The sequence below is a fragment of the Hippocampus guttulatus genome, chromosome 5, assembly GCF_054856545.1.
Source record: "Hippocampus guttulatus isolate MCC_2025c chromosome 5, RoL_Hgut_1.0, whole genome shotgun sequence".
In the NCBI taxonomy this organism is placed as follows: Eukaryota; Metazoa; Chordata; class Actinopteri; order Syngnathiformes; family Syngnathidae; genus Hippocampus; species Hippocampus guttulatus.
Genome location: NC_141265.1, coordinates 21,598,587 through 21,625,671, shown reverse-complemented (window position 1 = coordinate 21,625,671; position 27,085 = coordinate 21,598,587). Strand labels below are relative to the sequence as shown.

The following is a 27,085-nucleotide window of genomic DNA, read 5'->3' as shown; positions in this document are numbered from 1 at the left end:
TGAAGTGTGTTCCTTTGCATTTCACATGACGCACCAATCAATCACTGGGCTATACGTGCTTGAAAATGAGCGGTTCACCTCAGATCACAAACTCCGAATAGGCCATAAAACAGCTATGTAGAAGAGATTTACCCGTGTGTGCGTTATCGTCACGCTAATTGTGTGTTCACTTGAAATGCGTTTACTAAGATTCACGGGCATTTCAATGATTACTCGAGAAAATGGACGACCTCCATCACCAAATGGTCACGTATCCAGCGTTGAGTCAAACTAAGGCAATTTACTGACTCGATCTGCACGGCTTCCATTGAAACTGATGTGAAACAAATGCTTGCATTTCAATAACTTTGCCACTGCAGACAACGGAACCATTCGGATTCCCAAGTGATCCCACAACACCTGATTTTACAGATCAAGTAACACGTGAAAGGTTCCTAAATGCCCATATCGTCGCATAAAAAGGTGTGATGGCATCACAACCCCTGAGTAACGCTTTCATAAACCGCTGTGCACGAAGGGAATGCGTCTTATACCAAGTCCACAAAAAAAATGTTAAGAGACAGAAAATGAGGAGTCATCCTCACTCGAAAAAAAGAATGAATACATGAGAAAAAGAACAACGCAAAATAATCGAAATCACTACATAGGTACTGTACACGAAAATGTAAAAAAATTCAAAGATGAAAAGAGAAGCGAAGCATTTGAAAGAGAAACACCGCACTGCTCCGGTGGTAGCGTTAAGGCCGCAGATGCACACGGGGCCGTGGCTGAAAACGGCAACATTGGGACAAGCGAACAGTCTGGAGATGCGCCTGGATCTCGCGGTGCTCGTCGCAAATGTTGAAAGAGGGACAATCGGCCCACAGCCGCCCCCCCCAAACCGTGTTGTTTCACTTCCAAACTTATATCCACTTTCACCCGCAAGAAGGCAGCGGGATGACCATCCTATGCAAATCAAGCGGAAACTTTTTTTCCTACAGAGGACCTTCTATGTCCTGAAAACTAAGTCTACTAACACAACAAGCACATCAGCATGGTCGCTGGAGCAACTCCTGAATGCGTACATAACACTCACTTTACCCTGTTTCGATCCAGGCCGAGAGAGGCCTGAGAGAGGAACACACTGGGCGGGCAGCGGCCGAGGTCAAGGTCTCTGAACGTCACCGATGTGTGCAAAAAATAAAAAATTAAAAATAAAAGAGAGTCGTTGCAATGACTGCATTTTTTTTGTCTGCATTTCAAATGGTTTGCACATCATGAAACTGCTAAAAACCAGAGGCATCGCAGAAGACGCTCAAGCAGCTCCAAAATTAAACACCATTTTCTGCAAGAATGTGCATATCCGTCACACAGAGAGCAAGGGCCGGAGCTCCAGTCACTGCTCGACACCAAATCAATCACACTAAAATCATATCAGCACATCATAAAATGATTATCTGCAATCTTTGTGGCTGAACTTGAATCAGCACATAAACATTCATTTCCTAGTCCGTGGAGTCAATCGTCCCAATCCAACTCACTGTGCACCAGTTTAGACAGTGACCTGATACAGAGTTTGATTCAGGTCGAATCTAATCTTCTTCTGGTTTTGGGTCTGTGCAAAAAAAAAACAAAAAAAAAAACGTGATTGGACTCGACAGGACCAGATACAAGTCTAATAATAGCAAAATGTCTTTGCTAGGCCGATGTGCATCGGGGTACCTTCATGACAACTGGCTCATGAAATTATTGAACGAGAACTGCTGATCAGTTGTTAGTTTCCCTCCAAATGACACTAATTCACATCTGCTAAATGCATGTGAGGGTGCAGGCGTAGCAGCAGCAGCAGCATTTGGGAGGAAATCTGGCAATGTGCTCATCTGTCCATCAGAGGGTCTTGCCCTCGGATCAAGATTGATTCATTTCTTATACTTATCCTTCATTGACAAGAAATGGTTTGTCGAGCTATCAGCTCCACACCCATCAATGGGCATTTTGGAAAAAAAGAAAGAAAGAAAGAAAAAAAAAAAGCATTGCATAATACTTTGGTCAAAAAAAAAAAATCTAACAAACAGCAAAGCTAGCTATCCTCCCTTACCCTTGCAATAAAGCCTTACATCTCAAGTCTTTGATTGTAAAAAAAATACCCGTATACTCCTTTTACAAAGAAGATCCCACTGATCCAAATAGTTGTCACCTTCACTCATGGAAAGTTGTACATCTCCCATAAGCAGAATGTCCAAGAGTCCGTGCAGCTCAAGTAGCTCATCTTTTTCCGCTATCTATTCATAAAACCTCACCATTTCTTCATGTTTGATTTGCACAGCTCCATTGAACATTCAGACTCTTGATTGAGGTGCCAAAGCATCCATCGGAATTGTGTGTAAGACTGGGCAACTCTTTATTAACACCACGAAAATAGCCATAACATCTTCCTGAGGTAGTCTCAAATCACTTGTTACGTGTGTCTATCTTCCCCCATCCGAATAAAATAAACTCTTTTTTTTCTCTTCTTCTTCTTCTTTTAGTCTCGCTCGAACAATGGCAACACTGACACATTGAGCAAACTGGATACACACTTGTAAACTCCAAAGACCAATGCATCTATGAGCATTTGTTTTGTACAGAAGCATGTGCACAGTGTAAATCAGCATACATTCAGCTCTGTCGTGTAATAAATATAAAAAGAAAAAGTCATTTAAAAAAAAAAGAAAAGAAAAAAAAACTAGCTGCTTGTCACATTCATTGGAGGTGAGACCATTCCCTCGCCTTGAGGGTGGGGGAGGGGGTGGGGGTATTCGGCGGAGGGGTGGGGGTGGGAGTGGGGTTGGAGGTTTGATTGGGAGAGGGTTGTCGGTTATGCGGTCAGGGTCGGGGAGGCCTCTAATTTCCAGAGGAGGTGGTCACGCAGGGTGACGGGCCGGTCCTGTAGCTGGTCAGACTGGATTTGCAGGAGTGCAAGACTGCTTTGAACAAGAGGGGGAGCTGCTCCAGAGGAACATTGACCAGCTTCCCTGAAAACACATACAACTGCTTTAACTTTGCTTTCGTTCACGCCCAAAGGCACATGATGGGGCCGGTAGAGGTTTTTGGGCATAAAGGACAGTCTTGTCCAAACTGTACGAACACAAAAATGAAAAGACGGTTCTGTATCTTTCGACAACTGGTGTCTTGCATTTCCCAATGCAATCAAAGATTCAAATAAATAAATACATCATTTATTCTGGTCTTACCTGCGATGCAGCGGATCTCTGGTAGACACATCATGATCTCAGGAAAGCGTTTGGGCTGGTGCGGGTACTTATACTCAGTGTAGTCCTGACACACATACCAGTAGCGCTTGTTCAGCTGCTCGAGCTGAGAGATGTTTGACAGTCCTCTGATATCTGCAGGGATGTAAAAGCACGTGCGCCGACATGAGGACCGCAGTACGGATTAAATCAAATAATACAGTAAGTAGTTCGCTGTCCTGGGTACGACGTTAAACTGCATCCAACTGGTCCTCCAGGTTGGGGGTTGGGCGTGAGGTTAACAACCTCACCCTGTAAAACAAAACCTGTTACAGAAACGACGAGCGGAAGCCATTCCGGTAAACCACGGCGAAGAAGAGACGGCACATCCTTGGATGTATCTATGACGGGGCCGGGTGAAATCCAGCAGGAAGCCCGACCCCTGATGACCCCCATCTTTGGAACCAAAACCAACACCAGAGTAGGCACCTGGAATGTGCGCACAATGTTCCAGTCTGGTCGCATGGACCAGGTGCTGAAGAATATGAGGGACTATCGCCTGGACATCTTAGGCGTTAGTGAAATGAGGTGGACGGGGCAAGGGCGTCTCGTGGTTGATGGAGCAACTTTTCTGTACTCTGGGAAGCAAGACCACCATTCCCATGGAGTCGGCATCATCCTCTCCAATAGTGCAACAAAAGCATTGATTGGATGGAAGCCGGTGAATGAACGGATTATTACAGCAAGGCTCTACACCAGATATGCCAAAGTAACCATCGTACAAGTCTATGCCCCAACCAAAGCTGCCTCAGCGGACGATAAAGACACCTTCTACAACCAGCTCCAGACCGTGCTTGAGGAGATCCCCAGACATGACATCAAAATGCTGATTGGAGACTTCAACGCAAAACTGGATAATGACAGAAGGGGCCTGAATGCCACAGTTGGACCACATGGGTCTGCAGGCTCCACGAACGACAACGGGGAGAGACTGTTGATGCTAACCAGTACCAACGGCCTCAGCATTGGCAACACCTTTTTTGAGCACAAGCGGATCCACAAAGTAACCTGGGTTTCACCTGGTGGCGGGACCCAGAACGAACTGGACTACATATGCATCAACACAAGGTGGCGCTCGTCATTGCTTGACGTTCGCTCCCACAGAGGTGCAGATGTGGGTTCAGACCACTTCCTTGTGGTGAGTAAAATCAAGCAGAAGCTGAAAAAGGTGAAAAGGGTGCAGCCCAAGAGACCTTACGCAGTGGACAAGCTAAAGGATAACAACATCTCAGAAGGCTTCTGTGAGGAGTTGAGTAGGAAGCTCAAGGTATCACAACACCTTGCAAACATTGAGGAGCAGTGGAGTATGTTCTCTTGTGCCATTGCTGAAACTGCAGAAGCAGTTATCGGCAGAAAGAGGGGTACCAACAAAGAGAGATGGATAACAGACAACACCTGGAAGTTGATTGATGAAAGGAAAGTGGCCAAGATAAAAAGAGAACAAAAGAGGAGGCTCCGGAGCTGGAGGATGGAAGACGAGGAGTACAGGCGCTTGGACAGGGCAGTGAAGAAGAGTTGCAGGAAGGATAAAAGACAGTGGCTAGAAGAGAAAGCAAGAGAGGCACAGGAAGCAGCCGAGAACAACAACACAACGACCCTATACAAGATCGTGCAGGAGCTAACCAACTCCAGGAGCAGCTCTAGCGTGCCAATCAGGAGCAAGGATGGCAGGACACTTCTAAGCGACGAGGAGCAAGAAGCAAGATGGCTGGAACACTTCAGGGAGGTTCTCAACGAACCAATGCCTCCCGTGCTCTTCAATTTCGATCAAGAGACACCAGCTCCAGCTCTAAATATTACATCGAAAGAGATATCCGAGACTGAGGTTGCCAGAGCAATCAAGGGCCTTAAGAACAACAAGGCACCGGGACTCGATGAGGTAGCTGCCGAGATGTTGAAACACGGCCAAGACGCTGTTGTGGAGAGCCTTACCCACCTGTTCAACCTGATTTCGCATGCTGAAGAGGTTCCTGCCGACTGGAGACGTGGGGTCATTGTCACGCTTCCTAAGAAGGGAAACCTCGCAGACTGCAATAACTGGCGGGGCATTACACTGCTGTCAATCCCCATCAAGGTATTTTGCAGTGTCCTGCTACATCGCCTTAAAGATGAAGTGGATAACATCTTGAGGGAAGAGCAAGCCGGTTTCAGGAAGGGAAGGTCTTGCGCCGAACAGATCTTTACCCTTCGAAACATCATAGAGCAGTGCCAAGAACTTCAGACACCACTCATGATCAACTATATCGATTTCAAGAAAGCCTTCGACAGCATCCACCGGGAGTCACTGTGGCAGATCGTCCAGCTGTATGGTGTACCCCTCAAGTACATCAACATCTTCAGGTCATTGTACCACAACTCAACCTGTTGTGTCAAAACCAACAGTGGCACGACTGATGATTTTGACATTGTCACTGGTGTAAGACAGGGTTGCATTCTGTCACCCCTACTCTTCATCATCATAATTGACTTTGTGATGAGGAAGTCCATCACAGGGGAAGAAGTTGGTATCAAGTGGGGAGGGAGCAGACTAGCTGACCTGGAATTTGCAGATGATTTGGCTCTGTTAAGTCACACCCAGCCCGCACTCCAGGAGTTGACCAACAATCTGCATGAGCACGGAGTTAAGGTCGGTTTACGAATTAGCCAGGAAAAGACCAAGGCCATGGCCGTCGGACAGCACCAACACCTTCAACCACTCACTCTACACCAACATGACATAGAGTACATTGACAGCTTCACATATCTTGGGAGTAACATCTCAAATACAGGTGGTGTGGAGAAAGACGTCAACAGTAGACTTGGTAAAGCTGCGGGAGTGTTCCAACGCCTCCGCAACATCTGGTCATCGAAAGCCATCACTACGACCACCAAGCTACGCCTCTATATGTCAGTGGTTATCCCAACAGCAATTTACGCCTGTGAGACATGGATGAAGACAGCCAACATTACCAACAAGTTAGATGTCTTTCATCGGCGTTGCCTGAGATCCATCCTGAGGATCTCATGGAGAGACCACATCACCAACGAGGAGGTGATGAAGAGGGCAGGAGTGGCTGAACTGTCAGACATTGTCTCTGAAAGGAGAAGGAAAATGATCGGCCACGTACTCCGGCTGCCAAGAGAGAGACCGGCAAGTGTGGCCATGGACTGGATGCCAGAGGGTGGAAAGAGGAAGAGAGGTAGGCCAAAGAAGACGTGGAGACAGACTGCCAAAGAAGACCTCAGTGAGATGGGTGTCAGCTGGCATGGAGCAAGAAAGGTCGCCAGTGACCGGAACAAATGGAGGAGGCTCGTCGCCCAATGTTCCAAATAGGAGCGGGCGGAACTAACTAACTAAGTTCGCTGTCATACCTTGGTTTAGGAAGTTGATTGCTTTCATGCAGGCATACTCCTCATTGCTGATCTTCAACTGGTGGAATTTGCGAAAGAGATAGATCAGCCTCTCCATCACCTCCATGCCGTCCTCACTGAAACTGACCAAAAGACAGACGGTTTATTTACACAAACCTCGTGTCAAATCCAACAAGTGGAGGTGGTTTCCTTTTCCTATTACTGGAAACAAATGACTATGAATTATGATTTCATTCTTTGAAAGTTTGTAAGAATCAGTTTGAAAAAGATCCACAAAGTTTAATTCACCTCACCTCACGTCATTGTTCTTATCTAGTTCATCACAACATTGAAATCGGGGCTGCCACTTTAAATCACACGTGGGCTGCTAAACCACCAGACTACAAACTGAGACATCAGTGCGGCGCTGTATATTAAGAGAAAGTGTGTCATGAGGTGAGATAATTCGAGCCTGATTTACACTCGGTCAAACCCCCACACATCCTTTATTACCAATAGTGAAAGACATAACACCGCATGCCAGACAGATGGTGCTAGCCACAGCTCTGTATTGGGGAGTCGTCCTATTCATGGACTGGTTCACTGGCCCCATTCCAATTCTAATTTGCTCCAAGTGATAGCAAAAGGAATTATAAAGCATTTTGCAGATATAGAACGAACAGACTAAAACGACTGGCTGTCTTGGAGAATTGTTGCTGTGACATCTTCCTTAATTCTTCGTAAAATATTGGTCGGTCATTACAGTATCCGAAAATCTGACATCACATACAGTAATCCCTTGTTTATTGTGGGGGCTATGTTCCAAAAACAACCCGTGATAAGCAAAATCCGAAAAGTAGTCATCTTCGTTTTTTACAATTAAAAAATTGTAATGCAACACTGTATTGAATGAAAACAAAGATTAAACTTTGTTAATCAGTGTGTATTAAAAGTAAACCATCCATCCTTCCATTTTCTGATCTGCTTATCCTCACAAGGGTCGTGGAGCGTGCCGGAGCCTATTCCAGCTGTCTTTGGGCAGTTTGCGGGGTACACCCTTAACTGGTTGCCAGCCAAACACAAAGACAAATAACCATCTGCGCTGACCAAGAAAATGCAACTTTGAATTGGAGAGACGGCTGGGCCAAGTCAGTTTTCAATGCGGCTACGTCACAAAACAGCGCCGCTTGTTGCTTGCAAGTATGGCTGCACGCGTTAGCTGCTATGGTGTCTCGACAAATAGGTTCCACGAGCTACATAAGCTTGCTTTAATACAACCAGTGTAACCAAAAATGCATTTGGATGCAGTTTGTCTTGATAAAGCATATATATTTTTTCTTCTGACTACCACAGGTACACTTTTATATTCAAGCCAAAGTGGTGCTGTCTTGGGCGGTTAGCACATCGGCCTCACAGTGCAGAGGTGCAAATTCCGGCTCCAGCCTCCCTGTGTGGAGTTTGCATGTTCTCGCCGTTCCTATGTGAGTTTTCTCCAGGTACTTTGATTTCCTCCCACATTCAAAAAACATGCACGGTAGGCTGACTGAATACTCTTCGGTGTGACTCCCTAGGTGTGAGTGTGAGCGCGGATGGTTGTTCGTCTCTGTGTGCCCTGCGATTGGCTGGCAACCGGTTCAGGGTATCCTCCACCTACTGCCCGAAGACAGCTCGGATAGGCGCCAGCACACTAACGACCCTCGTGAGGATACGCGGATCCGAAAATGGATGGATGAATGGATGGTGTTGTCTAGCTATTTGAATTGAGACCATGATCATTGAAACTCTTTGTGTGTGTACACGTGTACGTGTAAGTGCATTTATGTTTTGTGTGTGCACTACTTGTGTGTACAGAAGGATGGCCTCAACATGGATGTGGGATTGTTTTCAGGAAAAAAAGTAGAGGTAAGAGTATTAGACCAAATGGTCTATAGCAAACAGATCTGAAAAAAATACGGCGCGAGGGCCACCTGCGGTCCGTCCACAGTCTCTGACCGACTCTCACAGTGACCGTCAAGTCTAGGTAAAATGTCAAATATGTGCTGCTTTTATTTTGAAACTGAGTTTATTTTCATGTGCACACGTATTGAAACTTGAAAACGCCTGTTAACAAGCAAGAACTCCAACTTGTGTCTGCAGTGTTGACAACTTTGCAACTATTTAGCGACTATTCTGACCCCTTCAGCAATAATTTTCTTTTTCAAAAAGAGACTAACGAACTTGACAACAGTGGACAGTTAGATACGCAGTAATTGGTCGGCCCGTGGGCTACCCTGTGAGAGCTCACTTTTGATTGGTGTACAGTAAGCAGAGACACGAAAAACTTCTCGTTGGCATTGGACGCTTTTCTTCACTTCATTGACGGTGTTATATTCCCTTGTTGTGATGGTGATGGTAACTAACTTGTGTTTTTTTTAACTGAGATTTACTGCTAGAAGGTAACCAGTGTGTGCACCAGTCGAGTGTACAAACTCCCCTTTTACTCAGTTTTATAATCAGGGTTGGACAAGCCACCATACTTCCACAAAGTGATGCATTTGCTGAGCATGTATTTTCTGTTGTGGGACTGAACAAAACATCAATCTGGAAGGGGCCCTGCCATGTACCATGACAGCAAAGATGGCTGGACTGGAGATGTGCTCTGGCGCAGAAATTGTCAACGCCCCAAACTTGTAAATCCATAAACTAACACTGTGTTTGTGTGATAGCAGGTCAGCAAACCAGCTAACCAATTAGCTGTTTCTCAGTCACTCAAAGAGGAGTTAAAATGGAGGTAAGTAACTTTAACTGACGTGTTGGATAAAGTTGTGGGCTGTCATAAAAATATTCATCTCATGGACTGAAAATAAAGGAGTGCCTCTCTGTCATCCCCGCAGCCGCTCACCCCTGCAGCTCGTCGTCAGATGGCGTGTACTTGGCCGTGACATTGGCCAGGTCCCCGAATATCTGGGCGCTGTATATTGTGAGACAGGAGAGCAGGATGAGCTCCTGCCAAGTGGAGCTGAGCAGGCAGGTGTAGTCCTCGATGGAGAGCTCGCAAAAGAAAGGCAACTTCTTGATCCATGAGATCTGACGGAAGAGCAGCTCATCTGCCAGGCGACACAGCAAGGCAAACAGCTCCACCTGTGTTACCTTGTAGCTTATGTACGGGGGAGAAAAAAGACAATTTGAAAAGGAGAGGGAAAAATATACACACATTTCATGGTGACATTGTCATAGGGTGTTCAACCATATTACACGGAAAAAATTGATACGATTCATGGGGATAGAGACTGAGCCAGGCCGCCTCGATGTCAATTTCCAAAAAGACACAGATGCTCCCCTAAAAGTGAATAGAATAGCCTCTACAAACATTTCAAACCATAAATATATCACAAATTATGATCCCAAAACACGGAAGTCACATTTCAAATGCTTACCAACATCTCCAATTATTATTCAGTACAATTTGACAGCTAAGAACAAATACACAATGTCCAGTACCTGCATGTACACTCCAAACATTCAAATGATGACGATAATGATGATTATGATGAGGATAAAATTCCACTGGTTCGGATGCCGTGCTCATGATCAGGAGCCAACTCAGACATGGCGTTGCCAGATTTTTTTGTAGTCGATGCCGAGGGGAGTCAATGTCGACTCATCGATGACGTCATTCAAATGCTCCCCCCGAAAAAAAGGTCACTGCCTCCAAACACAAACTGAGTCACAACCATGGGACTGGTTGTGACCACAACCGGTCACCCCATCACATTCGGAGAATCGTTCAGCCAATCCTGCCCAGAGACCTCCAAGTGTCTGAGAGGCCTGTTAAGTTTTAAGTTAACTTAAAGGGGTCAAGTTAAGTTTTGTCAACTCCTTGGCATTGGACGCTTTTCCAATTTTGCAAGTGACCAGTTTTACAAACTTAACTTGTAAAACTGGAACACCAATTCATGGAACACAATTGCAAGGTCGCTACTCACTTCGGTTTTCATTACTACAATACAATAAAGAGACAACAGGAGGTAGGTGGGAATGCTTTGAATCATGGATTGTAGAAAATCGCAGTTGTGTTACATGGATTGGTGTTAAAGTTCTACAATTTCCATAGCAAGGGTTTGGTAAGATCCGACTGGCTGTGAGACCCTGAAGGTGTCTGTCATTTGTCATTGGATGAGGGAGACAGAATGAATCTGGTAGGAAGTTGAGAGAAAGACTAACCGGATGATTTCTTTGGCAAAATACTCTGTTCATTTTCACAAGAAAGAGCATATTGATCAAGTATTATGTCTGTTTTTTCACAGTTACAGACATGTGTCTGGAGAATACGATGTCGGCTGACGTTAGGCTAACAGCTAGCATTAGCAAATGGCTTTTCAGATGGGCATGCAGCTCACTTGTGCTTTTGTTGTAGTTGAAGATAGCTTTGCATATTTTGCAAGTGACCATGCCACGGGTATTTCATAAAATATTGCCACATGCTTCAGGCACTGCTGCTAGTTTGCTATGTGGACCCACCACCTGTTGATTTCAGCAGAACGTCCGTATTGTGGCTAAAACGCGCGTGGCGATTAATCGACCTCAACTGTCATTGCTGAGTGGTAAAGTCGATGCGTCAACTTCTTGACAAGCCGTACTGCTTGACTGTCAATCACGAATTGAAATAGGTATCTGATAGAGCCAGTGTGTGTGTGTGTGCATGTGCGTGTTGCCAAACGCCACAACAAGTGTGGTTGAGCATAAATTGGATTGCGTGCACAACTATTTTGGTGTGTTTACACCTCCATTAAACATTTGTTGCTCAATCTTTTACTGAAAATGAATATGAGCGCCAAGTAGTGGTTATGGGCCTCGTTGACTACTACTAATCGGACTTGGAATCGGCCTTGAAGAAAAAACAACAACATTGTTCTATCTCTAGCAAATAAAGTTGCTTTCATTCTTCTGGGAAGACTGTCTCCAAGACTGCGGAATTTGTGAGAATTATTTACACATGCATTCAAAAGAACATTTGTAAAAGGTCACACATAGGCCTGACATATCTTTGTTTCTATGGAGGCACTGGCATGTTGGAACCTTCTCTAAACTGTGTCTGGGAAGTTAGTTGCAGCTGCCAAATAAATTATTTTATGAACCATATCAAGAGCCCTGTGAAAAGTAGCAAACGTTGACTCGTCAATAATAAAAGAAATAAAGACAGATCATATACTATGTACACAATATATTGCGATGGCTTCTGAAGGCAACCGTTTCAAGCAGGGGTGTGTACAGTGTATGTGTGTCCTCACCCATCTTCTATCAGCATAGGGGTGGCCAGGGGGGCCAGGTCTTCAGCCGCCACCAGCTGCAGCACTAATGGATGGGACTGCGGGTAAAGGCTGCGGGGCTGGGGGGCCAGCAGACCAGACTGGGCAGCATAACTGAAGAGGTGTGGCAGAAGCTGGTAGTGTGTTGACATGGAGGTGTTGATGTACTGATCTCTAAGGGCTGCTGTGTAGCCGTTCATCTCGACGGAGCGACTGAAAAAAGGAAAAGAGGAGTTGACAAAACATCTGTTCGACGATCCTGATAAGTTTATATTTGTGTATTTGCCACAAAAAAAAAAAAAAACACATCTATCCAAATCATCGAAATCCATCTACGATGGTAGCCAGCAGAAAACTAACTGCTGGGGAAGGTTCACACACATTTTCATTGCGTTGGGTCCATAGATTCGCCAAAGGTTCCCAAACAGTGACAAAAGAGTGTCAAATAGTTGCTAGTCTTCGCGACGCTTTCCTAAATAGCCACGGCAAGTCGCCAGTTGTCTTTCGCAAACACTTTCCCAAGCAATTGCGGCAGTTGCCTCTAAGCATCGCTAAAAGTCGCTCAATGTCACGAAGGACAGAGGCGACCCTGATATTCACCAGCATTTGTCAGAAAAGTTGACCAATGCAACTTTTGTTGCCTTTGCAAGCATTTGCTGAACCAAACCCAACCAGATCATATGCAAATTCACCAAACCCTTCTTTAGTGAAAAATAAAAATATGTTGTTGTTTTTTTTACGAATTTAAGACATTAAAAAATGCATTTATTAAAAACAGAAAAAAGTACCGGTAAGTACAAATTCAAGTTGTTTTAATTGTATGGTAGAGGCTCTGTCGAATCCCTGAGACCGACTCACCGAACCCCTAGGGTTCGATCAAACCCAGGTTAAGAACCACTGCTCTAGACGCAAGTGGGATCCCTTCCTTTGAACACCAAAATTTACATGGGTCTTGTACCTGCATGCCATGGCATAGTCCACATCGGCATTTTGTTATTCTGGGACACTTTATCTCAGATTGTATTTGATAAGACAAACGCGACTATTTCTCCGATTAGCTATCAGCTGCAGAGCTGAGGAGATAAAGCCGTTGATATCAAATAAATATCATCACGCGAGGGCCTAGACATGATTCGTCCTTGTTGAGTAAAGATAGACAATGGGCACTTCTTCATTACAAGAAGAGCTGATAGCGCAGCGAGTTCTTTATTTTTGATGTCATTGCCGTGCCTGAAGAGCCGCAAACGAAGGCATTCTTCATGCAATGAATACTTTAATTCAAGTCTTCCGGAGATGAATGAGGTATTACACTGTCAGGGCCCGGCTCATTATCTCAGTGGCGGACCGAGTGGCGGTGATGCGCAATCCAGCGGATGAGACAAGCAACTCACTTGGATGACAGTGTGGAGGCAGGTGAAGGCTGGTTGCCCTCCGAAGCTCCGTTGCTGGGAGAGCTGTGGTCGCTGTCGCCATTGTTGCCCCATGTGTGCTCTGGGGCGTCCTCCTTGAATTCCTGGCCTGACATGATACGCTCAATCTCCTCCTCCGTGATCTGAAACATGCACAGTGACACTTCTGGGCCCGGAGAAATTTACAGCATGTCCTTTTGACCAAAAGCACAGAGGAGCTCAATTCCGTTAATTTGTATGTACGACCAAGACAGTGCTTTTCACTCGAATGTTCAGGAGCAAGGACGTTGTCACACAATGAAAGGGACCTTGAGAGAAAGAAACAAAAGTGTGTGTGTGTGTGTGTGTGTGTGTGTGTGAATTTGTGTGTGTGCATGTGTGCGAGTATACACAATTAAAATTGCAAGCCTGTGCAAAGAGAGAACTGACAAAAAGCTAGGTTTAATAAATTAGGATGTCATGAGTGTTTTTCAACATTTCTGGCCAGGGTCAATTTGGTTTCAGCCCATATACTGAAACAGCAATTCATTTCTTTTGAATAGAATAAATGATTCTGCCTTTTTATGTGTGCCAACATGTCAGGTTTTCTTCCTTTCATTGAATAAATTGAGCTGGAATGAATTGAGCACATCTCCACTTCTCTCTTCAATTGTGTTTTGTTGCTACTTAGCCTCATGTCTCGCATTTCCTTTCCCAAACATTTTCACTCTCGCCAAAGTTAAAAACAAAGCCACACTGAATTGAAAATACTGTGCTAATATAGTGACGATACAAGGTCAAGGTTTACTATCGTTATATACTTCACAAGCATTCTCCCACCAGCGCTATTGCTGCTACATCTCTCCACTATTTATGTCAATGATTTATGCTCTCATCATTATACAAGCGATGAAATCTTGGCTTCAGCCTGAATATTTGTTTACAGTACGAGAAAGCTCAGTCAATGTTTCAGAGAGAATGTCAAAAACAGTTATTGTAAAGTGTCAAATTATTTACCTGAACTGGCCCAATGCTTTTGTTCCTCCCTCCTGGCATGCCATCCTCTCTGATTGCTGTGTGGTTAAAAAAAAATAGAATATATATATATATACTGTATATACATATGAATAAAATAATTTCAACATCATTTTCATTGTTGCCCACAGTGATTATAAATACTTAAGCTCTATCTAGTGGGTGACACGAGATTCTGAAAGAAGAATACAAAAGTTGACGAGCAAGAGATTTCTCTCAATTCTAACTATGGCATTTTCTGTTTTCGATTGGTAGACGTCAATCAAATCAATTTCCTGAGTCAAGCGATGCTCACGTTAATGCAAGTTACTAGGAGTGCAACACGTAACGTTTCCGTAAGGGGGCAGTAAAGAACCGACTAAACTCTTCCCACACTGACGTTTTAAAGCGCCAATAAATTTAACATTGAACCACGTCTTGATATATTCCAAGCATCTTAGAATATTTATAAATAGGCCCCAAATTACTTAAAATTTGTCTTAAAGTGAGTTTTTATGGCTTGGAATGGCTGACAACGACTCAAGTAAGTGGCTGACTGTAACTGCATGTAAAACATCCTGAACAAGAACAACAATAGTCATAATAATAATAATAATAAGAAGAAGAAGAAGAAGAAATAATAATAATAATAATACTGTGACTGACAGTAATGACACTTTTTATGAGACAAGGACACTAAACAGCATTTTACAAGTTATCAAAATACATGTGCAATTTATTTATGTACGTTATAGGCCAGGGGTCTCAAACTCAGTTCCTGGAGGGTCGCCGTCCTGCATGTTTTCCAAGTCTCCCTGTTGCAACACACCTGATTCAAATGAACATGTTCAATGTCAGGCTTCCGCAGAGCTTGCTGATGATCTGATCATTTGATTCAGCTGTGTTGCAACAGGGAGACTTGGAAAATATGCAGGACAGCGGCACTCCAGGAACTGAGTTTGAGACCCGTTGTAGGCCTATGTATGTACACATTTGGATATACAGTAATTGATATGACTTTAAAGACCATCATGGTTAGTGAAACAACAAAAGAGTTTTTATAAGTCTTAATGATACTTTGACACCTGTCGACACCATATGGTTATCAACTCCTTGTGGGAAAACTGCTTCAGCTGTCTCAGGTTTCAAGGGTGTGGCATGTTGTGGCTCCTTTGGGAGATTTCTACCTGCGTTCATTTAAGGCCATTGTAAAGTGGTCAGATGTTTTGTTCGAAGCTATTCTTACACGTTTTTGCTTTCTGTCGAGTATCTAGTCTGTTGATGGACCCCTGCATCTGAGGCCAAACTTTCTAACACTGGGAGCCATATTTTGCTCCAGGATGAGTTGTTAGTCTTGAGATCATTGAGTTGTTAAAGGAGGAAGTCGTTATTTTTGTTCATTTATTTTTGATTTTTACACTAATATGTTATATAAACACTGCATTCTCATTAATATTGGGCTTGTGGAATATGAATTGTCAGCAAAATCAACCTGTTTTTAGCTATCTCAGGGGGTGGCCATTTTGCCACTTGTTGTTGACTGTAAATGACATGACAGTGCCTCAGGGTTCAAGTAACGACCAATCGCGGCTCAAACCCAGAAAACAGCTGAAAATGGCTACACCCTGAAGTAGATAGAAGTAGATATCGAATGCTGTTAATATTGCTACACATCATCACAGTGCAGCAGATGAGTTGATGAAATTACAGCTATACTGATTTGGACTTTTGCTCATCTCGTGGGGGTGCACAGAACATATAGTAAAAATAAATAAATAAATTGATTTGTGAGCTAATGCGACTTGTCCACAAGCTCCAATTGCGTCTCTTCAAACCACAAAGCTTCTTTTTTGAAGAGTTTGTGGATTGTTGACATGCATTTTAGCAAGTTCCACTCACCAAGTTATTCGGTAGCCTCTTATTTTTTTTCTTTGACAAAGGGTATCAATAATGTTTTCCACCTATTTTTGAAGAGTAGGTGTGTATGCATGGAGGAGCATGGCATTCTTGTTATCTAAATGTCAGTGTTTAATACGAGTCATCCAGGTCATAATCTGCAAAGGTTGAATCAAGCCAAGTGAAGTCTCTTGAAATATCGTCAACAAACAAGAAGAATCCAGATGCCTCGATTCAAACTGCAGATTACTTGTCAAGAACAGGTAGTGTCTGAAAAGTTTTTTTTCCCCCATGTTTATGTCCAAGGAAGCAGCATCAAAGATTACAAAATATACCGAGGCAATTCTGCATTGTACTCTATTTGAATTAATCAATTGATGTTGAGTCTTAAACGTTACCGTCGTTTGGCAGCCCATAGTTTACCTTTGCGGTTCATCCCCATTTGCAGACACTTGAGTAGACGGCAATACTGGCAGCGGTTGCGTTGCTTGCGTGACATCTCGCAGTTCTTGTCCCTACTGCATCGGTACACGCGCTTGTTGCAAATGCTGCGCTTGAAGAAACCCTTGCAGCCTTCACAGGAAATGATGCCATAGTGTAGGCCTGTGGCTCGATCTCCACAGATAAGGCAAGTCCGTTGCTCAGCTGGATCATCTGCAGAGGTTCAATGGAAATACAGAAAGAAAATAATCCTTCTTCACTAGCAGGATTTTGTTGCCCCAAATCTTTGCCATGAAAAAAAAAATGTAGGCGCAAAAACCTCCTTCCGGGCATAAATTTTTAATTGCGATTTCGGGGGTGGTTGGGGCTTAAGTGCTTGCCGGGTGCTGGCTAATCTAGTGGGATGTTAAACTACAACTCTCATTTTGTGAAAGTGGAGGTGTAATCAGCACAAGGACATACGTCTCGCGCATATTTTATTCAGGAGCTCGGATGAGGATTTGTTTACAGTCTCACCTTTCTATGCTCCAAACAACAGCCTTGATTATCACATGAACAGGCAACAACCTCATGCTAAATCAGAAATTAAGTCGTGTGGCATGAAGTAAAAATGCTTTATCCTCTTATTATTTCATGGTACTTTGAAGGTACACGTGTACAGTGGTGAAACATTCAGTCATTAAGTTGTCAAGAAGAGAACACGTCTTTGAAGCTGATATTTGGTGTAGCCGAGACTTTTGAGAGGATTAAAGAGAAACATCAGACTGCAGTCTGCTCAAGAAACTTCAACAGTCATCATGGAAGATGCTCTGAAAATGTAACAACAGCAGTTGTGAGGAAGCTGTCAAAAAGCTTTTCTTAATCTCCCCCCGCCACATCTACTTTAATGCCCCATAATACATATAATCAACTCTACAAGGAAGAACAGCTTTCATGAGGAGCGCATCTTAAAAAGTGTTCATAATCCTAAACATTTTTATTGATTGAATTGCAACCCAACTGGTTTAGGCTGAGCCGCATTGCGATCTTTTTATTTCACTTATCACACTCAATTACAGTCCTCCGAGGGGAACGCACACCCTGCTGTATGCTCATGTTGCGCCACAGAGCCAACCAGATCACACACAGATCAGTACAAGCCATGTACAGTATACTTAAGCATACATGATAAAAGGCACTAACCTGTTTAAAAATACTGAAGCCTGTTGTAAATATATCTATATCCATATCGATCTATATATGCGGCCCGGTGGGGCTAGTGATTAGCGCGCCGACCTCACAGTGCAGAGGTCATAGGTTCAATCCCGGCTCTGGCCTTCCTGTGTGGAGTTTGCATGTTCTCCCCGGGCCTGCATAGGTTTTCTCCGGGTACTCCGGTTTCCTCCCACATTCCAAAAACATGCATGGCAGGCTGATTGAACACTCCAAATTGTCCCTCGTGTGAGTGTGAGCGTGGATTGGCTGATATATATCGAACCCATGACCTAAGGGGGAAACTCATTTCAGCCACTTATTCATTTTCAACTCATCATTTTGTCAGGACCCACAGCTCGTGACCATAGGTGAGTGTAAGAATGTAGACCGACTGGTAAATTGAGAGCTCCGCTTTCTGGTTCAGCTGCCTCTTCACCACAACAGACTGATACTGAGTCGCATGACTCCGGGTACTCTGGGTGCATAAAAACAGAGGTGAAATACTGAGGCCACCAAACTGGACACCATCAAGGTGTCGACCGGCTTAGAAATTCTGTTCATAAAGTTTATAAAAAGAATCTGTGACAAAGGGCAGCCTTGGCAGAGTCCAACCCTCACTGGAAAATAATCCAATTTACTGCCGGCAATGTGGACTAAACTCGAACACTGGTTGGACAGGGATCGGACAGCCCATACCAGCATTTGATAGCCTCGATTCCCGGAACACCCCCCACAAGATACCCCAAGATACATAGTCGAACGCCGTGTCCAAGTCCACAAAACACATCCATTGGGTGAACTCCAATGGACCCTTGCGGAGGGTGTACTATGGAGCTGGTTAATTTTTCCATGGCCGGAACGAAAACCACACTGGTTCTCCTGAATCTGAGATTCGACCTTCCGATGGACTCTTCTCTCCAGCAACCCTGAACGGACATTACCAGGGAAGCTGAGGAGTACGATCCCTCTTCTCTACAGTTGGAACACACCCTTCTTCTCTCTGCCAATAAGAGGTACTGATCTCAGCCACCCCAGGGCTTTGCCGCATAAACCACCTTGGTGGCTTCAGCCCCAGTGATAATAGAACTTACCTCAGAGTCCCCCGATTCTACTTCCTCAAAGGATGGTGTGTAGTTGGAACTGAGGAGGTCTTCAAAGTATTCTCCACACGATCTCACAATGTGTCAAATCTAGGTCAGTCGTGCCTCATCGCTTGAACACACATTGTCAATGGATCACGGTTTACCCATCCTGAAACATTGGATAGTGGGCCAGATTTTCTTCAAAGCCATCCAGAATTCATTTTCAATGGCCTCACCGAAGTCCTCCCATGCTCAGGTTTTTGCCTCGGCGATCACCAAAGCGGCATTCCGCTTGGCCAGCCCATACCTGCCCACTACTTTCCGAGTACCATCAGCCAAAAAGGCCCAATAGGACTCCTTCATCGGGTTGACGGCAACCCTTACCGCCGTGTCTACCAGCGAGCACGGGGATTGCTGCCACGACATGCACCAACCACTTTACGGCCACAGCTCCGATCAGCCGCCAAAACTATGGAGGCGCGGAACATGGTCCGTCCAAACTCAATGTCTCCCTCATTCCCTGGTGTTCCTCTCAATCACGCATTTCCAGCACTCACTCTCACACCTGTTCCTTAGCTTTCAGCGGCTGCAACTCCAGAATGGAAGAGAGTCCAAGCCTTCTCGAGAAAACGGCACCTGAGCCCCAACTGTGTGTGGATAGAGTCTGGCTATATCTAGTCAGAACTTCTCTGCGCTTGGACTCCTTCCCTACCAGAGAGGTGACGTTCCATGTCCCTACAGTTACCTTCTTCCGCCAGTAATTGGACTGCCTTTGGCTGCCATCCATTATGCACCCGACCCCAATTGATTAATTTAATTTAAAATGATTTAGTGTTGGGTCAAAATCAGATAAAAGTTACCAATTCCATATGAAACGTATTGCATAAGATAAGATAAGAAAACCTTTATTAGTCTCTCAATGGAGAAATTCCCGATTCACAGCAGCAAAGTTATGAAAGGAAGAAGTAGAACAACAAAATATAGGAGCTGCTGGAAAGGCAGCCAATCTTGCGGCGCCATTTTGAAGTCAAAAATAACACAACACAACACATAGGACACAGACAGTCGTGCAATCTTCACCACTTTTCTGCATACACTATGTTGTCTGAAGCAATTATAGATGAAAGAGGAGAGGATCAAAGTGTCCTTTCACCAGTGGATCAGAGATGTCATGCTGAAAATGTGCACACGTCTACTACAAGCTAAGTTTTGAAAGCAAACACGAAGCTGTAGCGTCCATTGACGAAAAAGAGATTGGCTCACATCTCCTGTCCCATGTAAATCCACTTCAATTCCAAGCCGCGACTCCCAGTTCCAAATCCGCATCGGCGCTCCGCGCTAACGCTCCTTTCTTCTCATCGTCGGCTCCTCAAGCCTTACATCCATCTAGCCGCAGACCGTTCAACAGCACCGATCTGTCCGCTGAACAAAGTGGGGCTGTGAAAAATGCTGCCCATTCCAGGCGCAAGACACAAGCGCCCCGGGACTGTCCAGCAACGACAGTCAAATGGCGCCGACATTCCTCCCAGTCAAAAACAGTGCTGGTATACCCATGCTGCCGAGAAGGCGCAACCACCAAGCACAGAGTCTCCTCCTTGATGAATGTCGTGGCCAAAAAATGCTGAAAAAAGTCCACATCAGGTCCACACGACGTAACAACAAACACAAAGTGACAAAACAAACCAAAAAACAACAAAAAAGCAAGGCTCATGAGAGCACTTGCCGACGGCTGCCTACTCGGGCGCCATCTTGACTTCAAAGTCAATATCTTTGATACAAAATACCTCTTGTGCTGCTCATTATTGAAATAACGATATTTTTTCTGTATCCTGTGTCACCCTATTTGACATTGTTAAATAATAACCACAGGTATGGCAATAAATCTGTTTTTATATTCAGTAAATTTACGTGATGTCAATGCAAACTCTGAGGCTGCCAATGATGCAGGTATACTCTCTGTTTGTCCTGGTTGACTTCGTTAACATCAACATAAAATTGATTGTGATAATTTGAAACATAATTTAAATGTTCAGTTCGTTTCTTGCATTTGAATCACCTATTATTATTTTTTTGCTCTCATCCAAACTTTGCAGCTGTGCTTCAAAGCTTAAAAAAAAACACATTTTCCATATCCATGGGATCCCCCCCCCCCCCCCCCCGTTGCTCCCCTTATGAAAAAGTAGCATATATGAAGTATACGTTATAAAGTATACTCTAGTGCAGTGTTTCTCAAATGGTGATGTTCCGTCAAGGGGGGCGCGTTTGATTTTTATTTATTTATTTTTTTACTGTCCAAGAATCAAGTGCAATTGCACCTTCACTACATTAGGGGGCAGTGGCGCTCTCATTGGCAGAGTGTGCGGAGGGAGCATTCGCTCGGTGTTTTGTTTGCACTGAGCATGCGCGCTTTGCACACAGCACAGAGTATGAGTAGACACGAAGTCGACAGGCGGAGAGAGACGCAGAAAAGAGAACGAAGAGTCTCCCGAAAGCTACGACAAGGAAATATGACGAAGTGTATGCAGCGCTTGGCTTCACTGTGACTACGATGGGAGACGAGGAAAGACCGGTGTCTAATTATTGTGTCTAAAAATGTTGGCAGCAGACAGCATGAAGCCAAATAAATTAAGGCGTCACTTCAAGACATTACACCCCAATCACACAACTCAGCAGCTTGAGTTTTGTTCAGCGAAAACGTGCCGAATATTGCCATCAATCATCCCGCTTTGTGACTGCTACTCGTAGCCATTAATCCAGACATCATCTTTTGATTAAAAAAAATCAGCACAAATTATTTTATACATTTTTGTTTTGCTGGTTAAAGTTTTTTTTTAAAATATTGTGCTCTTGAGATAATGTTGGTGATTAGTTTGAATGCATTATTAGTTATTGTTTTTAAGTACCGTATTTTCACGACCATTCGACGCACCGTATGGTTGGGCGCAGTCTCATTAATGGGTGCTATTTCTGTATTTTACACATAGACAAAACGCACTGTATTATTGGGCGCAATTTTAAAGTGGTAAAACATACGCCAGTTTAAACATACGGCATGCATGCGCGCACGCTAAAAACACGTCAGCTTGTAGCATACGGTAGCATGCCATACAGATACAAGCTAAAAACACGTTTTTAAAAAGGCAACGGAAAACTGAGTTCCGTTGTATTTTATTTAGCCATCGTACAATGTACTCACGTTTTTCGATCAATCATCACCCAGAAATCCATCAAAGTCCTCATCCTCTGTATCAGAATTGAACAATTGTGCAAGTACCGGTAATCCATCAAAAACGTCGTGTTCCCTCTCGTTGTCAGTCACTCTCATTGCCATGTGGCTCCACAGAAATGATGCCGGCTTTGCCAAAAACTCGAACAACAGTGCAAGCAGACACGTTCGTCCAAGCAGCCACAATCCATTCGCAAATTGTGGCGTAACTCGCCCGGCGCTGCCTCTCACTCTTTGTAAAGTTGTGTTTGCCATCGATCATTCATTGTTCCCATGCCGTTCGCAACTTTACTTTGAACGCCCGGTTGATGCCGATGTCCAGCGGTTGGAGTTCTTTAGTCAAGCTTCCGGGAATAACGGCAAGCTCAGAGTTCATTTGCTTGACTTGGTTTTTCACCGCTGCTGTGAGATGGGCACGCATGCCAAAAGCATAACCGATGGCTTGAAGTTTGAACTGAGCTTCGTAGGCGTGTCTCTTTGTAGAATTTATTTTCAGGGGTTCTTAGAAACCAAAACCGAAGTTGTTTTGCAACAATGCACACAGCCACACTCTATACAGGTGTTGGTACCTGCTTGTCGCGTCCCTTTAGCGTCCACTTACACGCCCACCCTTCACTGATTGGCGGACTTCTTCCCCGCATGCCTGTCACTCACGTCTGCCTTTTCGCTCTCTTTCTCTCCATATATGTATATATACACGCCCACCCTTCACTGATTGGCCGACTTCTTTGCCGCATGCCTGTCCACAGTCACTTCCGCCTTTTCTCTATATAAACAGCGTGTCGCTGTCAGTCAGGTTTTGGAACTCAGCGCATAGACAAGACGCTCCGCATCATAAGGCGTCCTGTCCATTTTGGAGAAAATTTTAGACTTTTAATGGCGCCTTATAGTCGTGAAAATACGGTAATTTTATTTTTCAGTATCGTATGGTTTGACATGGTCAGTCAAAAAATATTTATAGTTAAATTAAGGATTTAATGTTATTTTTTAATTTCAGATGCACTTTAAATGCTTTCTGTTACAGTGACTAAAGCTATTCTTTGTGGTAAGTTAGTCCATATTTCTTTCTTTTTTGTTCTCTTAGATGTTAATAAGGATACAGTGTTATGCGAAGGTGTACTTATAACAATTTTATAGACAAATTATACTATTTATAGTTGTGCAGGGGGGGGCGAGATGTTTTCCTCTTCCTAGGGAGGCATGACAGAAAATAATTAAGAACCACTGCTCTAGTGTAAGGATATAAACTGTAATTTTTCTTCCTAAATTAGAACAAATTAAGTTTTATAAGTATCTGTCTGTATACTTTTCAGTACAAGCCATGTATACTTAAGCACACCTCTCTGAACTTTATAAAAATATAGTATTTAAAAAGTACACTTAAAGTATACTGCCTCCAATTTAGTATAAAAATGTTTACTTCTCCGCGACCCTAGTGAGGATCAAGCGGTTCGGAAAATGAATGAATGAATGAATGTTTACTTCTACTATACTTGATTAAACTACTTTTTGCTCAGGGCAATGTGGGCATCTACAAGTCTTTCATCCGGTCGCCATCCACAGTCCAACAGTCCGCCTGAGTGGGCGAACCAGGATCTCGAGATGCTATTCATTCTTTCTGTGACAAAAAACCTTCTTCATGGTCTCTCCACCTTCCTTGAGTAGAATACACTCATATTACGCTCTTTTGTTGTGCTCTTGTTTTACAATCGCCTCTGAAAGTGCTGGTGGGAGGAGCTTCCCAGTCACGCCAGTTGGCAATTATTGCCATCTGTTTTGTTTTTTTTAACTCAGTCAGACGCTAGGAAGGTGCCAGGTTATTACTTAAAAATGCTTGTAAACAGCGGCAGGATCCACTCCAAACTTGTAGCCAGTCAGTCGTGAAGACAACCATTAGCAGCTTTTCCACTATTTATTTATTTTTTTAAGATGCCAGGTCAAATGAAAAGTAGATACAAATTAAGAATATGTATTTATATACTTATTTTATGTTGCTCTTGATTAAACAACTGTGTTAAATATTTAATAAATGTATGAATTTATAATGTTATTAACGGTGAAGAAATTCTGTTGAAGGTTGCCCTAAAGATTATAAATAAAGATTCGTTGTAAATTTGAACAGCTGAAGAGGTGAAAAGGAATGTGTGGTGATTTGACCTTTGAGATTTGACCAACTTGGCCATATTGTATTTATTGGATAGTCTCTGGATCAATATGGCTTTCAGACAGAAATAACCTCTGGTAGATTGAAGACTTCAATTCTGGAAAGAATCTGCGACCTCATCCAATGCGGTCTCTTCACATTTTGGATATATGATACATAATTTTGGTGTTCAGCTTTTTTACACACTAAGTCTTCAAGCAAACAACGTCACAAAACATTATTACAGTTTGGATTTTTAACCTTTTTCAAACACTGAAAACTAAACAACAAACACAAGTGTGTAATTGTGAAACACAATTCGGATGGTGCATGTTTCTAAATCTAAGTGTTGTGTAAATTCCCCAACCCCCCCTCCAACACACACTCACACAATTTTGTTTCACCCAAACACAGCCAAAGAAGAAAGCTCATGTTGCTATAGCTGATGCAAGGATGTCAGTATATGTGCTTTCCTCATGCTTGAGCGCCACAGACAGAGAGGAGGAGAGGGATAGACACAGCAGGGCAGAAACAACTGTCCAACAGGTTAATGCTACCTGCTGGGCTGACAGATTAACCTGCACATATGATTAATGTAAGACTCTTTTGTAATGCAGCAAACTGTTCTCCCCACAGGAGTGACCTTTACCCTCCTTTGGGTCTACATGTGGTTGGTTACACAGCCAATAATGAAATGTAGACTGCCTGTTTCGAGAATGTCTTTTTTGTGTGGACCATTTTTTCACACTGTGGTTTGGTGAAGCGGAAAGGACCACACCAAATGCTTAAAGCAAAGTAACACACTCTAACAGAGGTATGTTATCATGATATTTGATGCATTATCAGTCATTAAGAAGTGCACGTATAAAACGTATAGGCACCTCTAAGTGTTGTGGTCCATAATGCTGCCGTTCATGCAGACATGAATGGGCTAAATTCTTGGCTAGTGCCCCAATACCAAGTAATTGTTGGTGCCAAGTGCGAGTGACTTCATGTGGCGACCCCTGCTGGAACAAGCCAAAAGTCACAGCAACATGATAAAAAAAAATGTTACGCAATGCTGTGATGATTTTGGCCAAATGTCGCAAGATTGTCGGCCACTTCAAGCATACTCCATCAAACATCTAAGAATTAAAGGAACGGCAAGTTGCACACGGGCATACAGTGAGCAAGAATGGCTGGCGCAGGACATTGTAACAAGATGGAATTCCACCCGCAGCAGAAGAGTAAGATTGCCATGCTGACTGAACAAGAGCTGGACAAATTGCAAAAGCTACGAAAGCTACTTGAACACTGCAGCACTGTTGCTTTCGTCAACGATGACGACAAAATTATTTAGTTAACGCCCCTTTTTTTCTTGACTTTAACGACATAATGACGAGTAAACGTGGCTCTCTGATGACTGAAATATGACGTGACGAATCTAAGTTTTCGTTGACGAGACGAGACTTGACGAAATTGTCACCGTGTGGTCTGTGAAACGTAAATGCATGACATCTCTTCTTATTATGCATGTAATCTGTCTGCCAAATAATATCAGCAATGCTGCTGCCACCTATTCTTGTTTGGTCACGCTCACCACCTGGATGGCACATTTCACACACACACACACACACACACACACACACACACACACACACACACACGCACGCACGCACGCACGCACGCACGCACGCACCGGCACAACAAAACATGTCTGCGGTCAATAGTCACACACGCGGACACGCTTTCCTTTGTTGGACCATGTGTCAAGAAAGGAGCTTGGTGGTCGGGAAGAAGAAAAGATATATGGACACACTTTCTGTCCAACCCAGCAGAAAGAACAACACAATGCATCGTAGACAGCGGTAACGGTAAAGGTTGCCCCCAACTAGGAGGAAACAATAGTCTGAACTTCAATCGCCATCTGAAGGTGTACAATGCTATTGTTTTCGCAGGCAAGTCACAATTAGCCCTGTTAACATATACTGTAACTGTATACATTTGCTGGCGTTCGATGCTACACAACGGTCGGCTTGTGATAAATTTAATTTTAAGTTTTCCACATAAGCCTTAGGTGCGCCAGGAGTTAAGTTATTTTGGTTGAGCTAACATCATGGCTAGCATCAATTCATGAGCTTGTCGTGTGTATAATCAAATATTACAAGTAGATTAAGGCACATGTAGAAATGATAACAGAAGTAGGTTATGAACTATTTTCTGCTATTTGTTTGGATGATGGGATGAAATGTGTGAATTATTTCTCTTATGTCCCTAATGTTATTCTGAGCTGCAGTGATAGAATCGGAGTAGAAAATCATCCACACCGTAGATTCTAAGGATGAAGTAAACTTTACACCATAACTGCACTAAAAAATGAGTCCCCTCAACAACAACATTGTTGCTTTTATTTAGTCTCTTTATTTTGCTTCAAGAGTCATGTTTGTTTCACAATTTTCAGTGTTCCTCATCCATTGCTCATATTTTGGGCATGTGTATGTTTATTGCACTTCAGCATGTTGGTTCACAGAAATAAAGCCTCAACAAGTACCAAAGAAAATGTTTTGGTTCTTGACTTATTTTGGAAGAATGAACATTGATTCCACTGTTACCACTTCATCTGTGTGTAATGCATAATCTTTAGTACAGAGGTGAGCAAACTATGGCTCGCGGGCCGGATCCGGCCTGTCGGTCTTTTTAATCCAGCCCGCCGAAGGTTGGTACAGTACACAATTAAGGTTCGTTGTAAATGATTGCATTCATTTCAGTTGGACTTGTAATGACAGGCATTTCAATGCCAGGTGGCGCAGTTACTTGAAGTTGCAGAGCACAATG

At 43.6% G+C, this 27,085-nt stretch overlaps 1 protein-coding gene across 2 annotated transcripts in view; it reads right to left on the bottom strand.

The window, feature by feature from the left end:
- Positions 1–2,818: 2,818 nt before the first annotated feature.
- Positions 2,819–27,085, bottom strand: part of nr6a1a (nuclear receptor subfamily 6, group A, member 1a) — a 133,433-nt gene continuing 109,166 nt past the window's right edge. For both annotated transcript variants that reach the window (XM_086111733.1, XM_086111734.1), the window contains 8 exons: positions 16,609–16,839; positions 14,293–14,348; positions 13,279–13,439; positions 11,870–12,100; positions 9,481–9,735; positions 6,621–6,742; positions 3,213–3,365; positions 2,819–2,993 (listed from right to left, as the gene is read on the bottom strand). In XM_086111733.1, the coding sequence (XP_085967859.1) occupies positions 2,863–2,993; positions 3,213–3,365; positions 6,621–6,742; positions 9,481–9,735; positions 11,870–12,100; positions 13,279–13,439; positions 14,293–14,348; positions 16,609–16,839 (1,340 nt within the window). In that variant the 3' untranslated portion in view covers positions 2,819–2,862. The remainder of the gene's footprint in view (positions 2,994–3,212; positions 3,366–6,620; positions 6,743–9,480; positions 9,736–11,869; positions 12,101–13,278; positions 13,440–14,292; positions 14,349–16,608; positions 16,840–27,085) is intronic.